The sequence below is a fragment of the Magallana gigas genome, chromosome 1, assembly GCF_963853765.1.
Source record: "Magallana gigas chromosome 1, xbMagGiga1.1, whole genome shotgun sequence".
Lineage (NCBI taxonomy): Eukaryota > Metazoa > Mollusca > Bivalvia > Ostreida > Ostreidae > Magallana > Magallana gigas.
In genome coordinates, this window is record NC_088853.1 from 11,283,526 (window position 1) to 11,304,962 (window position 21,437).

General features: G+C 33.8%; 1 protein-coding gene across 1 annotated transcript; it reads left to right on the forward strand.

Annotated features, from left to right (window-relative positions):
* Positions 1-2,032: 2,032 nt before the first annotated feature.
* On the forward strand, positions 2,033-21,391 carry LOC109619279 (multiple epidermal growth factor-like domains protein 10). The gene is made up of 13 exons (XM_066085121.1): positions 2,033-2,070; positions 2,369-2,408; positions 3,599-3,700; positions 4,360-4,572; positions 6,021-6,239; positions 6,417-6,554; positions 8,286-8,423; positions 8,648-8,785; positions 9,409-9,546; positions 9,686-9,826; positions 10,260-10,397; positions 21,067-21,190; positions 21,322-21,391. Exons 3-13 carry the CDS (start codon positions 3,643-3,645, stop codon positions 21,389-21,391), a joined length of 1,515 nt encoding a protein of 504 aa, XP_065941193.1. The 5' UTR covers positions 2,033-2,070; positions 2,369-2,408; positions 3,599-3,642.
* Positions 21,392-21,437: the final 46 nt, after the last annotated feature.

Here is a 21,437-nt window from a genome sequence, read left to right on the forward strand (position 1 = left end):
AAGTGTTTTAAGTAGTTACATCTATGTAGGCCTAGGACACAATACTTACGATATTTAGATGCTTTATGTTGTGAAGAGTCGTTTGTAGGCACGTGTTGTATATCTTGATCTAAAGTGGGTGTCTGAACAATCTTTAACTTTCTTATTGGTTTATTTAAAGAGGAGATGATTAGCAAAGGATAAGAAGTGTAGTGTTGATCCTATGAAACTGAAGACTTGTAAGAATTTGTGCAAACGGGTTTACCAAATTAAACGACTAATAACTCTTTTAAAAAACATGTGTAGCCGTTGTACTGAATTTTATTTCCCTGCACGTTATAGAAAAAAAACGTGATTAATGGCTGATATTTATATGGCATAAATTGTAGTGTTATTCTCTGTAAATAACTTTTGTTTTACATGTCATTAAGCATAAATGGACATTGAACAATTGATGACTTAATACGTTTTTCAGAGCCGGTGAACTGAAATCCAATTTAATAATCCTTAAAGCGTTGTCAGTGGTGTGTCAATCTTTGGCTTAGTGTTAGTGACAAAACACAATCATGTCATTTCTAACAAAAAGAATTTTGCCTTTTTGGCAATCAAATCCGGCCCTCATATGAAGATTAGGTTTAGAAGAAAATTGAAATGAAAAGTTTGCTGTCTTTCTTGTTTGTTTTGGGTTTTTTTAATGGCGAGATATGAGAGAATGTTTTGCTTAAAATAATCTCACATAATCAAAAACAATATAAACTTTATTTTTCTTAAGAGAGTCTAAACTTTATTTACGTCTAAGAACACTTACGCTCTTCATATAACTTCTATTTACCGGAAGATAGTATTTGGTTAAGGAGTTACAATAAATGATGCACACCTATCCCGGAACGTGAACGTTTGAAAATGTATGAAATTGTCAAGATTCATTCGCTTAACATCTGAATGGTCATGCGCTTTTATATTGGCTGAGAAGGTAAAAAGAGGTTAAAATCAAAAGAACACGGAAGATTTATTTAATTTGAGCAAAAGATTTCACAAAATTACATGACTGATAACTTTTTTCTAAAAATATGATATTTGTAGCCATTGTCATTTAGTATGACTTTTTTACTGGCCATTGACGAAAAAGGAAAAAAAAAATAACGAGTGCGAGTTTTATATCTGTCTGTAACATTATAAGCAGAAGAACAGTAGTGTTGGTCGTATGTAACAGAAAAATTGTAAAATTCGAGCAAATCGGTTTATGAACTTATATGATTAGTGTTTTTAAGAAGTTCAATTGTTCTCATTACATACTTTAAACATATTTATTCAATTAATTCAATCACAGGAGGAGACTGTGCCATTCAGTCAACTGAAAATATGACTGAAAGGTAACTGAAATGTGACTGAATGGCATAGCTATGCCATTCAGTAACATTTCCAGACAATTCAGTTTAGATTCATGTGACTGAATGGCAGAGATTCATCCTGTGAATAGGATTGGAGAACAGACATAACCTACGTATACCATCTCCTTGTATAATAGGTTATGTTATATAAAGTTCTCATAGAAGAAAGTGCGTTTATTCTTTACTTCGACTTACGTTAATACAAAGGACAAAACAAATATAGCAAAATAAATTTATATCTGTAAAAACAAGTTTATCTTCGGCTGATTTTTTTAATATTAAAATTTCTTTTGTTCTCTTTCTCTGGATAATATTATTACATTTTTATTTACAAGTTTTACAAGTCACGAAACTTAATAATCAGTATGGTTTTTTGAAAGCTCATTTACCTAGCTCGATTCCGTTCTTATTAAAAAAAAAGGCTCTAAGAAGAAAGACACATTAAAGGTTTGATGGAATGAGTTTAACTACTTTCTTTTACATTAATTAACGGACCATTATTTATCAAATCTGCAAATACCAACAAGAGTCCTCATTACATCTAAATACATGATGAATTAACCAGGAAGTTTGAATTAAAGGAAAACTAACATCAAATTAAAAAAAAAAATAAGAAACTTAAATGTGACACAAGTAGAAAATAAGTACTCCTTTTTTATTAATACCACTTCCTTGTTAGAGCCTCCAGCGCTAACGTTGAGTAAGTATTTTCTTTATATATTTCTATTCAACATCTAAATGATGCATTAAATAGATACAAAGAAAGATAGCCGGCCTTGGATTAAAAAGTACTAGCATAACGATTTTTAAATGATTTGAAGGTTTGTTCATTTTTTCTTGCACAAAATGTTTGTTTTTTTTTCAATTTGTCGAGCGTTTTCTGTCATCATTTCACGGATTGATAGTTTGTAAACGATGAACATAAAACATATAACCAGCAAAATATCGGATATTAGATTGAAAAGCTGTTTTAATAAAGTTGTTTTTGTCTACTTGAGGAAGACGATTAACGAAAACTTTAAGCGGAAAAGAAAATAGGTAAATGATGAAAATGAAATATAAAAAGACATCTTTCTTAAACAAGAGATAGTCGTCTCCTTATTTTGATGTTATCGTGTAACATATCATTAAGCTTCCCTTCAAATAAAAGTTTTTGAAACAATGAATTTAGAATATAAGACAATCTTTGTTTCTTAAGGCGGTGTTACTCGAAGACATACGACATTGAATGTTGTTCATGCATTTGAGGCTATAACAATATTTGTGTATTTTTTAAATAATTATTTCATATCAATTTGATTGACCTTTAACATTAACTATAACATTGAAGAACCTTAACAATTTTCAAGATATGGATAACATTGAAATGCTATTTGGCTTTAATCCTAAAAAAAACCAATGATGCATCCTGCGAAAAATCATAACGTTCGATACTTTGTTATGATAAATTTAAGAATCTTAACAATTTTCAAGATGTAGATAAAATTGAATAGTTATTTGGCATTAGTCCTAAAAAAAAAACCTTGCCAATGATGTATCCTTTGAAAATTCATGATGTTCGATACTTTGTTAATGACAAATGAAGTATTGAAGCTTACTTTCTTATTTGGACGTGTTTCAAATTTATCTGTTAGGTATGTGGCGTATATTTTTTTGTTCTAATCTACATGTTTTTATTATTCATAATTTAAACGAACAAAGAAGATGTAAATTTTATATTCATTTGACATTTAACAAATATAGCATCAAAAGCAAAGTGTAGGTGTTATTAATCAAAAATATGACACTGGAATTTGAACTTCATATATGTACACACATATGTTTTTTTTTTTTTTTTTTTTTTTTTTTTTTTTTAAACTTCCTTACAAATTGGTAAAAAGAGTTAAGATTTGTTTATGTCTGTCACAAAAGTGTGACCGGATGTACAATATGGAAGTAAAAAGTTTTTGCGGTGCTAAACTCAACCAGGCGCTTTCTCTATGAAACGCGCCTTGAAACGCACCTTGCTCTGAGATAGTGAACGCAACCATTTATGACAATAATATTAAAAGAAATAAAAAAGTAAATAACGTAAATTAATAGTTTGGTGTTTCTTCGCATCGTAATCATTTTTAAAATTAATTGGCTGATGTACACAACTTTTTCTATATGTCTGAGAGTTGATTTGTTCTTATTTTTAGAGCATTTGGATGATTAGATGTATATTAATGCAGTATTATTCCACACAGTGTCGACAAAAGCAAGGCTCATCTGCTGTTAATATACGTTCATTATGGGTGTATTCCTCGCAGTTATGGTTTACTTGGTAGTAGGACAAGTCACTGCCTACAGTAAGTATTCAAAAATCTTAATTCGTACAACTATAAAACGAGATAATGATACAATATTTAACAATCACTTCATAATAAAAAAATATACATGTATTAATGAATTGTCTTTGCTCTCAATTTTTCTGATTACCAACGATTTCTTTGAATCAATATAAGAAAAGGTATCGTTATGCTGCACTACGCTAATAATTATACAAGTATTAGTCCTCATTGTTAAAACACCGTAAAAAGCAGATATTTACACAAGTCTTAGATGCATGCCTTATCTTTAAACGATATCCGTATTTTCATTACTAGTACATAACCTTCTAAAAGCTTATTAGCAATTATCAATTTTACTTAACACGTATCCAATCAATTGAACTAATTAGTTTTGCTTAATGTCATGGGCCAGACATTATTGTCAAGTATAAATTTGATAAAAACCTAGAAATAATGGTATTTTTACAAAGCCATAACAAATAGTATATTGCTTTAAAAAACACACACATATATAGTGTACTATTTATATAAGATATTATTTGCTATTTAAATACAACCAGTTTGTCTAAAATTGTCTAAAAATAGAAATGTATGAAATTTAATTTTTATTGACAAATCAGCATTTAAGTGCTTTTTTAGTTTACATTCTTATGTTCAAATTTTCTTTATTTTAATAGAGCAGCTTGTTCAAAAGAGATTGACATTAGCAACAAGCAGCTCAACATACGGAACTTTTGACGCATCACGCGCAGTTGACAAAAATATCAGCCAGGATATTAACCATTGTTCACACACAGATGATCTATGTCATATTAAAGAAGCTTGGCTTCGTATTGACCTGCGAAAGGTGTATAGCATCGAATCTGTCAAGTTTTGGTACAGGAAAGATGGTAGGCTTTGCATTTATTTTTTATTAGTACATTTCTGATTTCGATTTCCAATTCCTAACAAGACATTCAATAGATTAAATTGTCAATATTTAAAAGAATGCATAAAAATGATAAGGACACATATATATGTTAATATCAAAATGGTTATCTTTATTTGTGACTGAATATCCACACTTTAAATTAATCAAAGGACGAGTGCATTTATGGGACCTGGTAAAAAGTGAAAAAATGAAGATTGAAATTAAGTATATTTCTCCCCTAATATTATCTATTGATATCTATTCCATAAGAATTAACAAGTTTTAGCGCTTAATTTATTGTATAAAAAAAGCACGAAGCTTTACAACATAGCAGGGGTCAGCCGACATTCGTAATTTTGTATAGTAAATTGAGGACGGGCATTCATTTCAAAGCCTTTGTTTACTGTCAGCCTAACCGAGTACAAACTTGTTGAAAAGACAAACTACGCATTATACATTTAGAAAACTCCTGTGAAAATAAGAAGTTTGTACTACACTAGGCTGGTATACCTAAAAATTGAAAAACGTATGAAAATTTCAAGGTTTTTCCTTTAGCAAGCCAAAGCCATTACCTGCGTGACCGATGTTTGAACCCACGCATGGAATGAATTATTTCAAACAATCACGTCTGTTCTATACAGGTAAACGTTTGTCAAATGTGCTCACTGTAAAACATTGACACGTTTCTAATCGCTTTACATCATCTCTGTGTGTCAGGAAAGCTTGTTTGGTCACTATGGTATTTTGCAACTTCAATGCTTTATTCGGTTTTCATTTCAGACGTAAAAAAATGCATAAAGTGTAAATCAGCTAACGCGCCAATCGATCCACAAACAGAGCAATGTTGATTTAAATGTCTCCTCCTTCTGATTTAAATAGACACAACTCAAGCAGGTTCGGTTCATTTTTTTCGGATTTAGAGTATTTATAGGCATTTAAAATCCTCAATTTTTTAAACTGTATGCTAATTTTGGTAAATTTAAGCGTGGATATAAATTAGAAGTATCCATCAGTGCTTAACTATTACGAGAAAAAAAAGCTGATATTTTCCACATAAAAACGGCACTGAAAAAGGGCCCATTCTTTTTAGCTAAAGTGCACGTGTTCTTTACATACTCAAGTACTCAAATTTTACAAGATGTAATTTTCACACTGTAACTACAGTGAGAATGTCTATGCCCTTTAAAAGGCTACGGTGTTTTTATCTTGCATAACAATCTCTGTGAATTCTGTAATCAACGTTTCTTATAGTACTAGAATAAACATATGATAGTAGTGACAAACTGAAATGACGAGATGAAGATGAAATGATGAGAGAAGTGAGATAACTCGTGCCATTGTACTTCTCAAATCAGCTTCAGTAGTGTGTAACTAAGACACACTGCTTAAATATTTGTGCAATTCATATATTGTTTTACATGTTTTAAGAAACCCAGCATATTAAACGACTGCCAGGTTATTCCATCCTTTTCTCAAATGAGTCCTGGCCAAATTCCTCCTGCTATAGAAATCAAAATAGCAGTGGTATTAAGACTGTCAACTTTAAAAAATGTAGGGCAATAACTCAGTATTTATGGTTCTACCAGCAATACAAACCAAACAATGATTGTGCCCCTATCCTGGAGATATGTGAAGTAGAAGTTTTTGGTATGTATCTTTTCTTCTCTTCGTTGTTTTTTGTTTTTTTGTTTTTGGCTAATTGACCAATTCCAAGAAATATTTTAAAAGATAAATGTGATATATGTTTTCTCTTCGTTGACATTATATGTCTATATAAAAAGTATGTCTATTAATACTTCATTATCTTATTTAAAATCAACCTAGGGTGTGATGTTGGTTGTTATGATGAAAACTGCTCAAAAAAATGTGGCCTGTGTAAAAGTGGGTCATGTGATATAGTGACTGGTCAGTGTGATCAGTCAGGATGCGCTCTCCCTGGATTGCAGACTCCAAGTTGCAAAGGTACACTATTTTCTAACCTATGCATTTCTATAAATAATATCTGTTGACAAAAAATATATTTGAATTTTGAGTACAATCTTTATTTTAAACACATTAGGCTTTCCTAATCAATTTTGTAGGTTTATTTTATACCCCCCCCCACCCCAATCGGTATAAGGGGTATATAGGAATCACCTTGTCCATCTGTCTGTCTGTCTGTCTGCTCGTCTGTTAATGCAAAATTTGTGTGCGGTCCATATCTTTCTTACAGAAAAACATCGGAAGATCTTACTTCACATAAAGATTGTTTATGACCTGGGGGTGTGTCATGACTTTGAGCTAAGGTCATTTGGGTAAAGTCAAAATCACAGACAGAAAAACTGTAAAATTGTGGTCTGGTTTTATATCTTTTTAATTAGAAACATTAGAAGTTTCTACTTCACACAAAGATTGAGCACTGAAGGTGTGTCATGACCTTGACCCAAGGTCATTTAGGGAAGTTCAAGGTCAATTTTTAAAAAAATGCTTAATTCCTGTCCGTGTCATACATGTATCTTGTATCAGTGGGAATGATTAGAGGTAAAATTTGACACCAATCTTGCTTGTGTTAGGCATAATATTATTATTTTTTATATTCCAATCCTCACCCGTCCCTCTATAAAAAGCCCGCCGCAATGTATTTTTTGGGGAAAATGAGTGGAAAAATTTCGGAAAAAAATTGGGCTTGGTTTACTAACAATTCAAAACATTTAATGGCTGCTTGACATGTGGTTTATTGTTTGATTCCAGTCATGTTTGTTATCATAAGGATGCACATGTATTCATGCATTAACAGTAAATTAAAAAATAAAATGAAATTCAAGGAATAGAAATGAGTTTTTGTACCCATCTTAGCATTAATATATTTAACAATTTGAAAAAGAGCAGTTGATCTTGTTAGAGTATGGACTTTTAAAAAATAGCGAACATCATTTTCTCTAAAAAAAAAATACTTGCGTTACGATTTTTGTTCTTAGCGGGGTATCATTTGTTAACTTGCTCAAAGTACCTACAGTTTAATGTTTAATTAAATACTATCTCATGAACTAAATAAACATGCTATCGATTTAAAGCCCACGACGGTATTGTCCGCATATAAAATATGTAAATAAATTATCTTTTTTATGTATATAATAATTGGATTATGATTTTAACAATAATGAAAGATTTTTTTAAATCATTCAGTTAATGTTCATTTACACATTTTATTAGCAAATGTCCCTGATCAGGCTGAATCCACTTCTCCCACAAAAACATTTAAAAAATACATCAAATTGTAATACGTTGACTTTACTGAGTTGCAAACATTGTAGAATTTAAAGCTGAACATACTCAGTCGCGATGAAATTATCAAATTTTACGTACTTTTTCCTGGCCAGGGTAATTCTAAAATGAAATGAAATTCATTTTTACAAACATAATATGCACTTAAACTGTACAAAATATACACGTCAGCTACAAGCAACAGGTGTACAACGGGCTGTAACGACACCGAAGGGTTTGTATACCTGTGTGACGGTGTCTATCTACGAGCGAAGTTCAGCCTTAAAAAAAATCGTAACTTGTTTTTTCGTAGACTTAATGTTTCATGCACTTGATTTGTTACATAATGAAAAGTGTAATATGTACATATATTGCAATTTTTTTGGAAAGAATTAATGATAAAAACTAAAATATTTTGATCCAAATTGTACTCTTTGTTTCCGTTTTAAGATTGTTTACGTGGTTTTTATGCTGAAAACTGCAGCAGAACATGCAGCGAGTTTTGTAAGAACAATGCATGCCATCAAACTTCGGGCACTTGTTTAGAAGGATGTTTGAAAGGATATATTGGCGAACACTGCAATAAAAGTAAGATATATAATGACTGTCATCCAAATCAATACAGATAATACTCTGGTATATCCATATCTACATCTACTGTTCATCAATACAATAAAAGAATGAAACAGTCTCTCTTTGTTTCACGGTTTGATTTAAATAGAACCACATTTTTTTATAATCAAGTTCTTAGAAATTATTGATAAAAAATAAATAGCATACTTAACTCATGTTATGAAAATCCCTAATTGTAGCATGTCCAAGTGGACACTATGGGGAGAAGTGCTCTGAAACGTGTGGGCACTGTTCACAAAACCTGACTTGCAATCACATAAATGGAACTTGCAATGGCGGTTGTGTGAAAGGATTAAAAGGTCAATTTTGTAAAACAGGTAAGTTGTATTCATTGACGAGGTCTTATTTAATGACAAGACGCACATTGATAAAGAATTCACTAAAATATTAGTGTTTTTAAAAATATTATTATTATATTTATAATATAACTTCTCTATCAAACGTTTGTTAAAACTTTGAAGTAGTAACCTAACAGTGAACTTTTGATGGATTATTAATATCTTAATCTTTAAAATTGTTTCAAATGTCTTTAAACTAACTCATGCCAATATTTTGATGATCAGTTTTGTTAAGTAAAGAAAAATAAAAAGAATTTTTGAGGTTATAAGAAATTGCTTAAAGATATAATTTTATGATAGTAAGCATCATGAAAACAAGGCGAATTTAGATTTAACATTAACGTTATTCATTTTAAAAAGTGCCAACATGTTAAGAAACCATATATACAGATTAACTCTCCATCAAAACTTTTTTTTCATCAATTAAAGTTGGGTTAGATTTTTAATGAAAGCATTCTTCTTCTTTTTTTAAATATAATGTGCTGAGAGCAAATTTGGAGAAAACTGCCAATATAAAGATTAACTCTCCATCAAAACAAAATTTTTTATCACTTTAAGTTCTGTTAGATTTTTAATGAAAGCATACTTCTTTTTTTAAATAGAATGTGCTGAGGGCGAATTCGGAGAAAACTGCCAAAACAAATGTAGCGGTCATTGTATCAATAGATACAAGTGCGACAAGTTTAGCGGTTATTGTAGCCCATGCTCACCTGGGTTTGAAGGCTCGAGATGCAACTTAAGTAGGTTACTTTATTGATGTCCAATTAGTTTGATCGCTAACTGTAAATTCATTATCCTTTTAGTCAAACACCTATACATCTTAAAGTAATGTTCAAAAGGAGAAATAATTTAATGTGAAGGATGTTTCCTATGAACTAGAATGTGCAAATAAGACCTATGGAGAGAATTGTTCAAATACATGTGGAAGATGTCGAAACTCCGTACCCTGTAACAACATTAATGGTGTATGCCAAGATGGATGTGATCCGGGCTGGCAACCAACTGATAAATGTGATGTCGGTATGTAGTTCATAAAACGTGATTCATTTTCTCCAACATGTGTTTCAAGAGTTTGTCTAAGATATGTTTGATTTAGATCAGAAATATGTAGATACATGATATTTAAACAACACGTTATAGATTTCTTGTAAAAATTATTTGCAAAAAAGGTTTGTAGCTTATTTTTATAAAATTTCTTTTGTTACAGACAGTCTGGCACAAAGTTCTAAATTATATCTAATTTTTGAATCATACTCCAAAGCTAATGGTGACATTCTTATCTGAAGTCAGTTCAAATAGTCAAACTTTTAGGTGACAACTAAATAGTTAATTCGAATGATGAATACAATTTGCAATATGACATTTTGTTTCAGAAAAATTTTCTACATCAAATTATATCTACTCTCTTTTTTGTAAATCTGTTTGACAAAACTCATTTTGTTGCGGTTTGTAGCTTGCAGAGATGGAACGTATGGGGAAGACTGTTTAAAGAATTGTAGCAGTAACTGTTTAGACAATCTTCCTTGTAACAAAAGGAGTGGAATGTGCGTTCAGTGTATACCGGGATGGAGAAATGATTTTTGTACAGAAAGTAAGATCGACAAAACGTATAGCAACATCTCGATAAAAATGTCTTATGACAAATCCGTTAGAAAAACGAGTCGTTTAAAAGTAATATTTCATTATCTGTTGATCTATTATAAAACTCGATAGCGATCTGTAGTTTCCTAATAGGGCGCCTTAGTCACTCAGGTGACCTATTGATATTAGTTTTGAACCGCCGTCGTTCGTCGTCGTGCGTCCTAGGTAGTGTGTTAACAATTGAACATTTTTGACTTCTTAAAAATTACATGGCTATTTCTTTTCAAGTTATAAATGATACATCTTTAGGGTAAGGAGAACACGAATTGTAAATTTCATGACTCTTAAACCAATGGGGGCTCTAGGGGCAGGGCAAAAATGGTCAAAATTTAAACATTTATCAAACATTTTCTCCTCGTACTCGCATACATTTGTAAGACAAAATAAATTCATAATTATGTAGACCAGTAAGCCCCCAACCAAAAAGTTTAATGTCGCCAAAAGTAAGGATTTTGCTCTAGGGCGGAGCCAAAATTGGGATATTGTGTTAATGTATACATTGTTTAAAAATCATGTTCTCTACTCCCACTCTCTTCTATGAAAAAAAAGGAATGCAAAATTATGTAGACCATATTTTAAGTTCCATGTCCCATGCTGAGAGAGTTTTGACGCTAGTGGTCATATAGTGTTAGTCCATATTATGGTGGCTTGGGATGGGCTGTATAATATGTTTAAATATATTATTTTATTCTGCACTGAAGAAATGAAAACATATTTAGGAAAGAAAATGAATGAAGCTGTCTATCAAGGTTTGATAGGAAAGCCTTTGGCAGGAGTTCGGTTTAGGGGTTGGGGATGGGGATGGGGGGGGGGGGGGGGTAACAGTTAAATGATTTATCTTCGCTTGTTCTTTCTCATTTAATAAATAATCATTGTAAAAAATGTAGATAAAAAGTTAAATGATTAAAAGAGTTATACAAATATTTTATTTCATAAAATAGAGCAACAAAACCAATCTTTGAATTTTCTTTATAAAAAAACTTGTTCATAGTAAAAATTATAGCAACGAATACTTGCTGATATCCAGTACACGAACAACGATTTTTGGATAAATGCTAGATATCTTTGTTTAAAATAAATAATTGAATAAGGTGAAATATGAGTCGCGAGAAAATGAAGCGAATTACCTTTTTTCAGTTTAAATGCCCTACGGTAAGAGCTTCAATATGGCCCTTGTGTGTGTGTGTGTGTGTGTGTGTGTGTGTGTGTTGGGGGGGGGGGGGGGGGGGTTGCGAGGGTTGTTTTGAATAAAACATGTGTCACGGGGTCGTTATTCCTCGTACAAAATAAATAAATAAATAAAACGATGGTCCAGTTTCCAACATTACTTTATTATGGCATTGGTGAATAATAATGATGATAAGAAGGTGACCTGAAATGAAAACACTCATACAATTGACGCATACATTTTTATAATATTTAGATATTTTAATTTTAAGATAAAAACAATTAAAGAAAGTATTTCTCACCAAATTCGCCTTCAGTAAAACTTAATAGTAATAGTTTGAAACTAGTGACAATCTCAAACTATTAAGTCAGACCAGTTGTAAAACTGTCGCTGTCTGCTGGCAAACGAGTTATGTTCTAAAATCATGGTGCAAAGCATTATAAATTAAGTGTTATCACTCACACTTGCGCACTGACCATACACACCCATGAAAACCTGTTTTTCCACTACCAAATATAGACATACAGTAGCTATTACCGTATTTGGTAAATCACAACCCAAAATAACACAATCACGTGACAGAACACGAATACCACTCAAACACGAGTAAACTATGAATGAGTTAATAATGAAATGTATGGATGAATGAATGAGTAAATAAATGAATTACTAAATACTAAATTATACTCAATTGTAGCCCTGTGACATTCTCCCCCACTTAAATAAAATGTCTCCTGACATTTCTTAAGGGAGAATACTGAAAAGAATAATAACCTCTCCAAATCATATAACTTAACACTGTTACTAAATATTTAAAATATATATCATTCATATTAGAATAATATCATGTTCTACCGTCTATGACATATTCTATCGACACAATCTAACTAAATCATCTTATCAACACTAAAATAATCATACCACATTCTACTTATACTACAAAATTAAAAACAAATATTCAGGAAAATATGTAATTAAAATACAACACAATATGCGATTCTGTCTGCAGAATTTCACTATTCTGTCTGCAGAATTCCACTAATCTACCTGTGACATTCTCTCCTTGTCATACATACCAGACCTGAGTTTGTTGGGGAGATACCCAGGTACCATACCTTTCTGGGGGTTTTCTAACCCTTTCAGACCTCCTTGGTTCCGTTATTTCCGGTGTTGGCGATTCAAACGTTGTTGTTGAATTCCTTGTGATAGATGACCGACCAGTTGAATGAGATGATCCCATTGTGGAGTACTGCCGAGAACTATCATATGAATCTGCCGTTGATTTTCTTTCTGAAATACTCAAATTTCGTTTAGTTTTACCTTTCCTTTTTCTAATGATAGTTCCTTCATCACTGGATTCTGATTCTGAAATATCTGATTTCTCTGTTGATTCTTTATTTGAACTAGAAGATTCAGTTATGCACATAAAAGGCAATAAAAGATTTCTATGTAACGTTCTTATTTTCCCAGACACCTCATTTTTGACTCTATAAACTGGAATGTTTGAAACAGGCTGTTCTACTACAACATACGGGTCTCTCTCCCACTTATCTGAGAGTTTGGCTTTCTCGAAAACACTAACATTTTTACTAACACTCTATCACCAATATCTAGTTTCTCAAACCTAACACCGTGATCATAATTCTCTTTATACCTGTTCGAGTTCCTTCCGATGTTACCCCTTGCCATCTTGTAGGCGTAGTGTAATCGTTTCTTTAACTTCTGGGCATAGTTTTCTCTACTTCTTACCTTTTCTTGTGAATCCTCTAATCCAAGATAGGCATCGATGGCTAATCGTGGATTCCAACCAAACATAAGGTAGTGCGGGGAAAAGCCTGTAGTCTCGTGCTTTGTCGCGTTATAAGCGTGAACTAATGGTAAAACGTAAGTTTTCCAATCTTTCTTCTGCTCATCGTCGAGTGTCCCCATCATTTTGAGAAGCGTCTGATTAAATCTTTCTACCTGACCGTTACCCATTGGGTGATACGGCGTCGTTCTACTCTTCTTTACTCCGGCAATCTTGCAGAGCTCCCTAATAACACTACTCTCAAAGTTTCTCCCTTGGTCGGAATGTATACGCTCTGGGAAACTATAGTGGCAGATAAATTGCTCATACAGTACCTTTGCTGTTGTTGATGCCAGTTGATTCCTGGTCGGAACAGCCATTGCGTATCTCGTAAAGTGGTCTGTTATTACAAGTATATTTTCATACCCACCTTTTGACTTCTCCAGAGTAAGAAAATCAATACAAACAAGTTCCAGGGGTCTTGTTGTATGAATGGACACCAATCCAGTTTTTGGTATATCTCTTGTCTTGCTTCTTACACACCTCTCACACTTTTCTACCTTGTCAACCACATCTGCATACATATTGGGCTAGAAGAATCGCTGTTGAACTAACCAGTAGGTTCGATCTCGCCCTTGATGACCCATGTCATCATGCAGTCCTATGAGTACACTACTCCTATATTTACCAGGAAGGACTAGCTGACGAACTTCCTCTCCTGCAATCACCGCCTTTCTTACCAAGATTCCTCTCTCAACCACCAGTTGTCTCCATTCCCTTAAAAGTAACCTGACTGGTTCTGATTCCTGTTGCAGATTATTACCAGATGGTTTGACCCCACCGTTTAACAGATCCTTGACTCTACTTATAACTTTATCCTTACCTTGTTCCTCTCGCCAATCGATGTTGCTAAGCTTCTGCGGTGTTTCATCGACTTACTCTGACTTCGGCTTCATTGACTTTCCAATTACACAGCTCTCCGCTAAAGGGTTAACCTTTACCAATGCAGCTAGAGAAATAGCTTTAACCACATCCGAAAACAGTTCTTGTTGTGGTGGATTTCTTGATAACCCATCTGCATCTCTATTGAGCTTACCTGATCTATATGTAATATTAAAATCGTAAGCTGACAATGATGCCAACCAACGATGAGAAGTAGCATCCAGCTTGGCTGTTGTAGTAACATAGGTTAGAGGATTATTATCAGTCCTTACCTCAAAGTGATTACCATACAAATAATCGTGGAATTTGTCTACTACAGCCCATTTCAAACATAAAAACTCCAGTTTATGAGCTGGGTAATGTTTCTCTGGTTGTCTTAAACCCCTACTTGCATAAGCAATAACTCGCTCAATACCATCATGTACTTGATATAAAACAGCCCCCAAACCATCTGAACTCGCATCTACGTTCAAGACAAATGGTTGGGTAAAATTGGCATAAGCAAGAATAGGAGGATTTGTAAGTTTCTGTATGATCAAATCAAAAGAATCCTGTTCTAACTCACCCCATTTCCACTCTGTCTTCTTTCTCTTCCTTGCGTTTTTCTTTGCTGCTTTGTGTGTTGGTTGTCCAATCAGTAGGTCATTCAAGGGCTTGACTATTCTGGCATAGTCCTTGATGAATCTGCGATAATATCCTGTGAAACCTAAGAAAGATCTTAATGACTTCACATTACACGGAATCGGCCAATTCTTTAAAGCAGATGTTTTATCAGGATCAGTCATAATCCCCCTTTCAGACACTACATGACCTAAGTACCGTACTTGACTTTTAAAAAATTCGCATTTCTTTGGATTTAATTTCAACTTATAGTCATGCAATCTCTGAAAAACAGACTGTAACCTCTCAAGATGTTCCGTGAATGTACTGGAAAATATAAGGATATCATCAAGAAAAAGTAAACACTCTTTGAGATTCATGTCCCCCATGCAAGTTTCCATAAGTCTTTGGAATGTTGCAGGAGCGTTGGTCAGACCAAACGGCATCCTGTTACATTCAAAGAACCCTAATGGACCTACCGTGAACGCCGTCTTTTTCTTGTCCTCCTCTCGGATCTCCACCTGCCAGTAGCCTGACTTTAAGTCTAACTTACTGAAATAAGTAGCCCCGTCTAACCTGTCTAGCGTGTCCTCAATCCTAGGTAAAGTGTAGGCGTCCTTGATTGTCCTGTTATTTAACTTACGCAAATCGATACAAAACCTTAAGGACCCATCCGCCTTACGGCACAAAACAACATTGGAGCAATATGGACTACTGGACTTTCTAATAGCGCCAGCCTCTAACATCTCACGTAAATTTTGTCTTACCTCTTCAATCATTCCCGGGGGAATTCGCCTGTATGGTTCTCTGAAGGGTACATCTGTCGTTAAGTGTATCTCGTGTTTCACCACATCCGTCCGCCCGAGATCGGTCGGGGATGTAGAAAACAACCCACGCCATTTCTCTAAAACACCATATACCTCCTTACACTGCTCTGTAGAAAGATTATCTGTATTTACCTTCACTCCTAAATCTGTTAAGGGTTTGTGATCTTTCGTCTTGTCAGTAGTCGGTGTTTCCGGATTTCAAGTATCCATTACTCTAACCTGACTTACCTGACACAAATTTGTTTTCGGCAGAATCTTTATAGCACTTGCCGATATGTTACATACCTTAACGTTGACCCTTTTGTTTCTACCTGCATTCTTCATGGATAATAACCCTGGACAACTATCACTCCTTGTTGCCCATTTTCAGACTGTTCTGTTAACACTGACTCTATAGAGGAATCTACATTACGAACAATACCTCTAATGTACTTAACTTCATTAGGTTCTAACTTAATAGGAAATCTGTTCGTAGTTTTTACAGGTAAACAACAGTTCAAATTCAAATTTTCAATTGCACTTTTCCAAGCACTGTCGGACATATCTGAAAATTCTTTACAATATCGAATTACATTGGTACCCACAATGACAGGGATCTTAGAACTGTAGTCTGAAGTCTTTGTCACTAGAACTGGGACAAAAAGTGGTTCTTGGAGAAATGGTAGCTTAACAGAAGCCTCAATATAACCAAGAAATGGTAACTCACTACCATTTGCGCCGTATACATTCAGCTGAAATTCTGAAATGTTATGTAATTCAGGCTTGTTAGTCAGAGAATTATAAAACTCATCTGATACCGTAGTAACCATAGATCCACTATCTATGAGACCAATAACCTCTTTTTCACAAATATTAACAGCACTTGTATTTGATGGACCAACCATTCTCTGTTCTAAAGTTGTAGGGCACTTACTTTTCTCTTCCATTTGCCCTGCAGTGGAAGAGACTACTCTTTTGGGTCACTCCTGATTTTGTCTTCAAATGGTTTCTTGAAATACCTACCTCTGTTGTTTCCTCTGTTGTACGAATGCCCCCTCCGAAATGCTCGTCCTCTGCAATAAAACTGAGTGTTTGGAGGAGATAATTCATTACTTTGATTATGCATTAGTTCTACTTTCTCTAACCTTTTTTCAATACTTTGTAGTGTCTTGAGTAACTCCTCGTTAGTTGTAGACTCTTTCTCTACTCTTGCTGTACCAAGGTTCTGATGAGCTGTCGACTTTTCGCTGGCCTTACTGCTGCATAGTTCCTCCTGTTCAATCTTTCTGATTTCTTTAAGTAAACTCTGAAAATCTTTCACAGAATCAAAAAGATACCTAGTTGCACTTCTCAAAGGTTTGCTTTTAAGACCTGTCCAAAATTTACTACACAAGATAGATTCTTTTGCAGCATCACTGATATGACCTTGTTTGATAGCTTTACACAACGTTGACTCTAATCTTGAACCATATTGAACAATAGACTCTGTGTCCTTTTGACAATCATTATAAAAGCCCTGCATTAAAGTTTCACTGCTACTTACTAAGCCGTAAAAACCTTCAAGTTTAGCTAAGACCTTATCTACCGTAGTTGATTCCCCAAGGGATACCAACATTGACCTTGCTTCACCCCTTAAAGAATTTCTGATAGTCTGAAGCAATAAAGCCTCAGGAATAGCATGCGAATTCTGTAAACATTTCACTTCAAAACTCCAAACATCGTAGCTAATTTCACTCTTGTTTGGTTCAAGACTACCACTGAATATAGGTAATTTAGGTGTTACATCAAAATTACTTTGCAGTAATGATGCATTCGAACCAGGGAAATTGAATGGTCCAGCATTTCCTATGATAGGAGTGCTAGCTTTCAATGCCATAAGATCGTCATATTCTTGGTTACTTATTACCTTATATCCGGGTTGCTTTATACCTGGGTCTACCAAAGATGTATTTGTTTTTGACAATCCTCGGCCACGCCCCTTCTTTGGCTTCGCTCCCGCTTCTTGATCAACACCTGTTAGGTTTTCACCTCCTTCTGCCATATCAACAATTCAAAATCTGACAAAAACAAACTGCAAACTGATGAATTTAAAGCTGAAAATAAATCGGCACTAGAGTAAATACTTAAATTGCTCTATTGTTTTCGACCGACACTCTAGATACTTTTAAGCAACACTTAATGCAAACTAGTCTACTCACTACTGCACTAACTAATCACTACAGTTATTAATTAATCTAAGCTATATGATAAGTATAAAATCATGCAAATGAATGATAATGATAGTTGTATTAAGAACAAAAAACAGATGACAAAGAATTTGGGTTCAGTACAAACACTTCAGAACTAGTAAACCGACTGAAAAATCAACTCAAACTTGAAACCAAAATTCAAAATGAATTTCACCGATTTTCTGCAAGATTCTCACATTCTGTAAACAATTAGTGCTTGATATGCTCAAGTAAGTGCAGTTAAGGGTTAGTAACAAATCTGATTGTCTTTGTCTGGATCTGTCAACTGTCAATGGCCCTGAAATTTAAGTAAAAGTTATTTAGTTTACGCGAGGTTACTCAAACTCACTAACTAAACACGCAAGCTCTATCACACATGAAATGATGAATGGTACAATAGCAACATGAGAAATGAAAGAAATGATAAACAGTACAATGATAGAAATGAGAATAAACACATAAAATATATTCAGTGTAAAATTATATCACTCGCAGTCGGTCACAATAAGTTCACTGAAGTCACTCAAGCGAAACTGAGTGTTCGACTTTCCTCGCCGTCCTAGATGTTGACCCGATAACAGTCAATCACGCACGGATCCTGTATATACGGTCGCTATCTTCCGGAATTCCAATGGCCTGGCCAGAATATTCAATACATGAAGTAGAAATAACAGGAAACACAGTGATGTATTTCACACACAATCAAATAGTTGAGCGCTCACATGGATATATATACCGGTATTTCTGTTTTCCGGATGACGGTTTTATATTTGGAATTCGGTCACCCGAGTCGACTTTGTCGTACGCACGTGCCAGATGAAACTCCCAGTGTTTTCCACAAGTAAGGCCTATATGCTGGGACAGAAGTTGGAATTTACGTTGGAATATTCGTTGTTGGATACGTTGGATACGTTGGCCGCCATTTGTCACGGGGTCGTTATTCCTCGTACAAAATAAATAAATAAATAAAACGATGGTCCAGTTTCCAACATTACCTTATTATGGCATTGGTGAATAATAATGATGATAAGAAGGTGACCTGAAATGAAAACACTCATACAATTGACGCATACATTTTTATAATATTTAGATATTTTAATTTTAAGATAAAAACAATTAAAGAAAGTATTTCTCACCAAATTCGCCTTCAGTAAAACTTAATAGTAATAGTTTGAAACTAGTGACAATCTCAAACTATTAAGTCAGACCAGTTGTAAAACTGTCGCTGTCTGCTGGCAAACTAGTTATGTTCTAAAATCATGGTGCAAAGCATTATAAATTAAGTGTTATCACTCACACTTGCGCACTGACCATACACACCCATGAAAACCTGTTTTTCCACTACCAAATATAGACATACAGTAGCCATTACCGTATTTGGTAAATCACAACCCAAAATAACACAATCACGTGACAGAACACGAATACCACTCAAACACGAGTAAACTATGAATGAGTTAATAATGAAATGTATGGATGAATGAATGAGTAAATAAATGAATTACTAAATACTAAATTATACTCAATTGTAGCCCTGTGACACATGTATTCTAGCCATCTTTAGTTTATCTATTTAAACATATACACGTAAAATCGTTTTTGGAAGTTAACAACTTATGGTAAAAATATTCCCTATAAGAGTCTTCCACTTTTTAAATATTTAGTCATGCACTTTTATTCCAGAATGAAATCTAATTAAATGAATATATGAGAATTCTCGACAGATCTGCGCATGGGCTAAGGTGACTGGTTATGTCTGTTGGCCTCTTGTTTTTTCTCATTTTCAGCTATACGTTAATGTTAATGTTAATGCTCAAAACCACAGGGGCCAAGCCCGTTTTAACATTAATTTCAATGTAACCATAAATAAAGAAAGGGTAATGGCTCAATTATTTTTACAACACTTGCAATATGCGTGTATTTTTCAGAAAAATAATGTCTGAGATACACTCATGCCGAATTTCAAGTTGATGGGTCTTAAAATAGCGAAGATATACGTCATTATTCTCTCGAATTTGCCAGTTTATTTTTACTAGGACATTTACCGGTCCAGGGCACACGATGGGATTTTGCCTCTGACAACAGCAGTATTGCAACAAGTCGAGAAACATTCGCACTAATCTTTTAAAATCTCACATCAAACGCACGCTACTTACTTACTTAAATTCCGATAAAATTCCGTAAATACTCTCCAAACTTAACTTTTATTCTGCAGCCACATCAACTTCTGACCAGACCGGCCATTGTGATAGAAAATGTTAAACTCAATTTCATTGGTTAATATTCCTGATGGTCCAATCAGAATCAGTATTTCTCGAAGACGTCAAAATGGCTGGCCCTAGAATAAAAGTTAAGTTTGGAGAGAATTTACGGAATTTTATCGGAATTTTAGGAAGTAAGTAGCGTGCATTTGATGTGAGATTTTAAAAGATTAGTGCGAATGTTTCTCGACTTGTTGCAATACTGCTGTTGTCAGAGGCAAAATCCCATCGTGTGCCCTGGACCGGTAAATGTCCTAGTAAAAAAAAAAAACTGGTGAATTCGAGAGAATAATGACGTATATCTTCGCTATTTTAAGACCCATCAACTTGAAATTCGGCATGAGTGTATCTTAGACATTATTTTTCTGAAAAAATACACGCATATTGCAAGTGTTGTAAAAAATAATTGATTTATTAGGCTTTTGAAGCGAGCTGGTAGTTTTTTATCTGGGTCAGAGTTCGACCCCTTTCTTTATTTATGGTTACATTGAAATTAATGTTAAAACGGGCTTGGTCCCTGTGCTCAAAACCATTACAAATAGAGTCGGTAAACAACGTTATCACAGAATGACTGGCACGCAGTGATAGAGCATATAGCCCCCGCCCCCTCTCCTTCCGGTATCACTAAATGAGACTAATAGGATCTTATTACCGTTACCACAATATTACTTACATCATTTATATCTGTGTGTTTATTGTTGTTAATATTCTTAAATTTAGAAAAGGAAATATTTATAAATGGATGCATGTTTAATATTTGAATTCTATTGAATAAAAGAGAAATGGAAAATAAAACTTTTCTATGTAATAATATATGGTTTGTTTCAGAATACGTCCCTTCAAAACCATTTGATACATCTGAGGGTTTAAACCCAATATTAATTATCGCACCATCGGCCGGCTTTTTTGCAGTTCTCTGTATCCTTGTGGTGGTCTTATTTGCTATATTAAGGTATACTATTTTTATGCATTTTTATGAATAGCAAAATGTTATACACTTGTTTGTCGTTTTTAAAACAAATGGGGTTTAATTACTTTGTGTAACTTACAAATGACTTACATTCACTGTAATTTGTCAACAAGACGCCGAAAACTTCGCAAAAGAAAAGATGACGTGAGCCATCAAGAGATAAATAATCTAGGTATGATATAAATTTTTTTGACTGTTTTAACTTTATATATTGCTGACCCATCAAATT

Bases quoted from the DNA above. Each gene is read 5' to 3' on its own strand.
- LOC109619279 (XM_066085121.1), top strand. From the start codon at position 3,643: ATGGGTGTATTCCTCGCAGTTATGGTTTACTTGGTAGTAGGACAAGTC. The intron at 8,786-9,408 runs GTAAGTTGTATT...TTTTTTAAATAG, and splicing joins AGGTCAATTTTGTAAAACAG to AATGTGCTGAGGGCGAATTC. The intron at 9,547-9,685 runs GTAGGTTACTTT...CCTATGAACTAG, and splicing joins AGGCTCGAGATGCAACTTAA to AATGTGCAAATAAGACCTAT.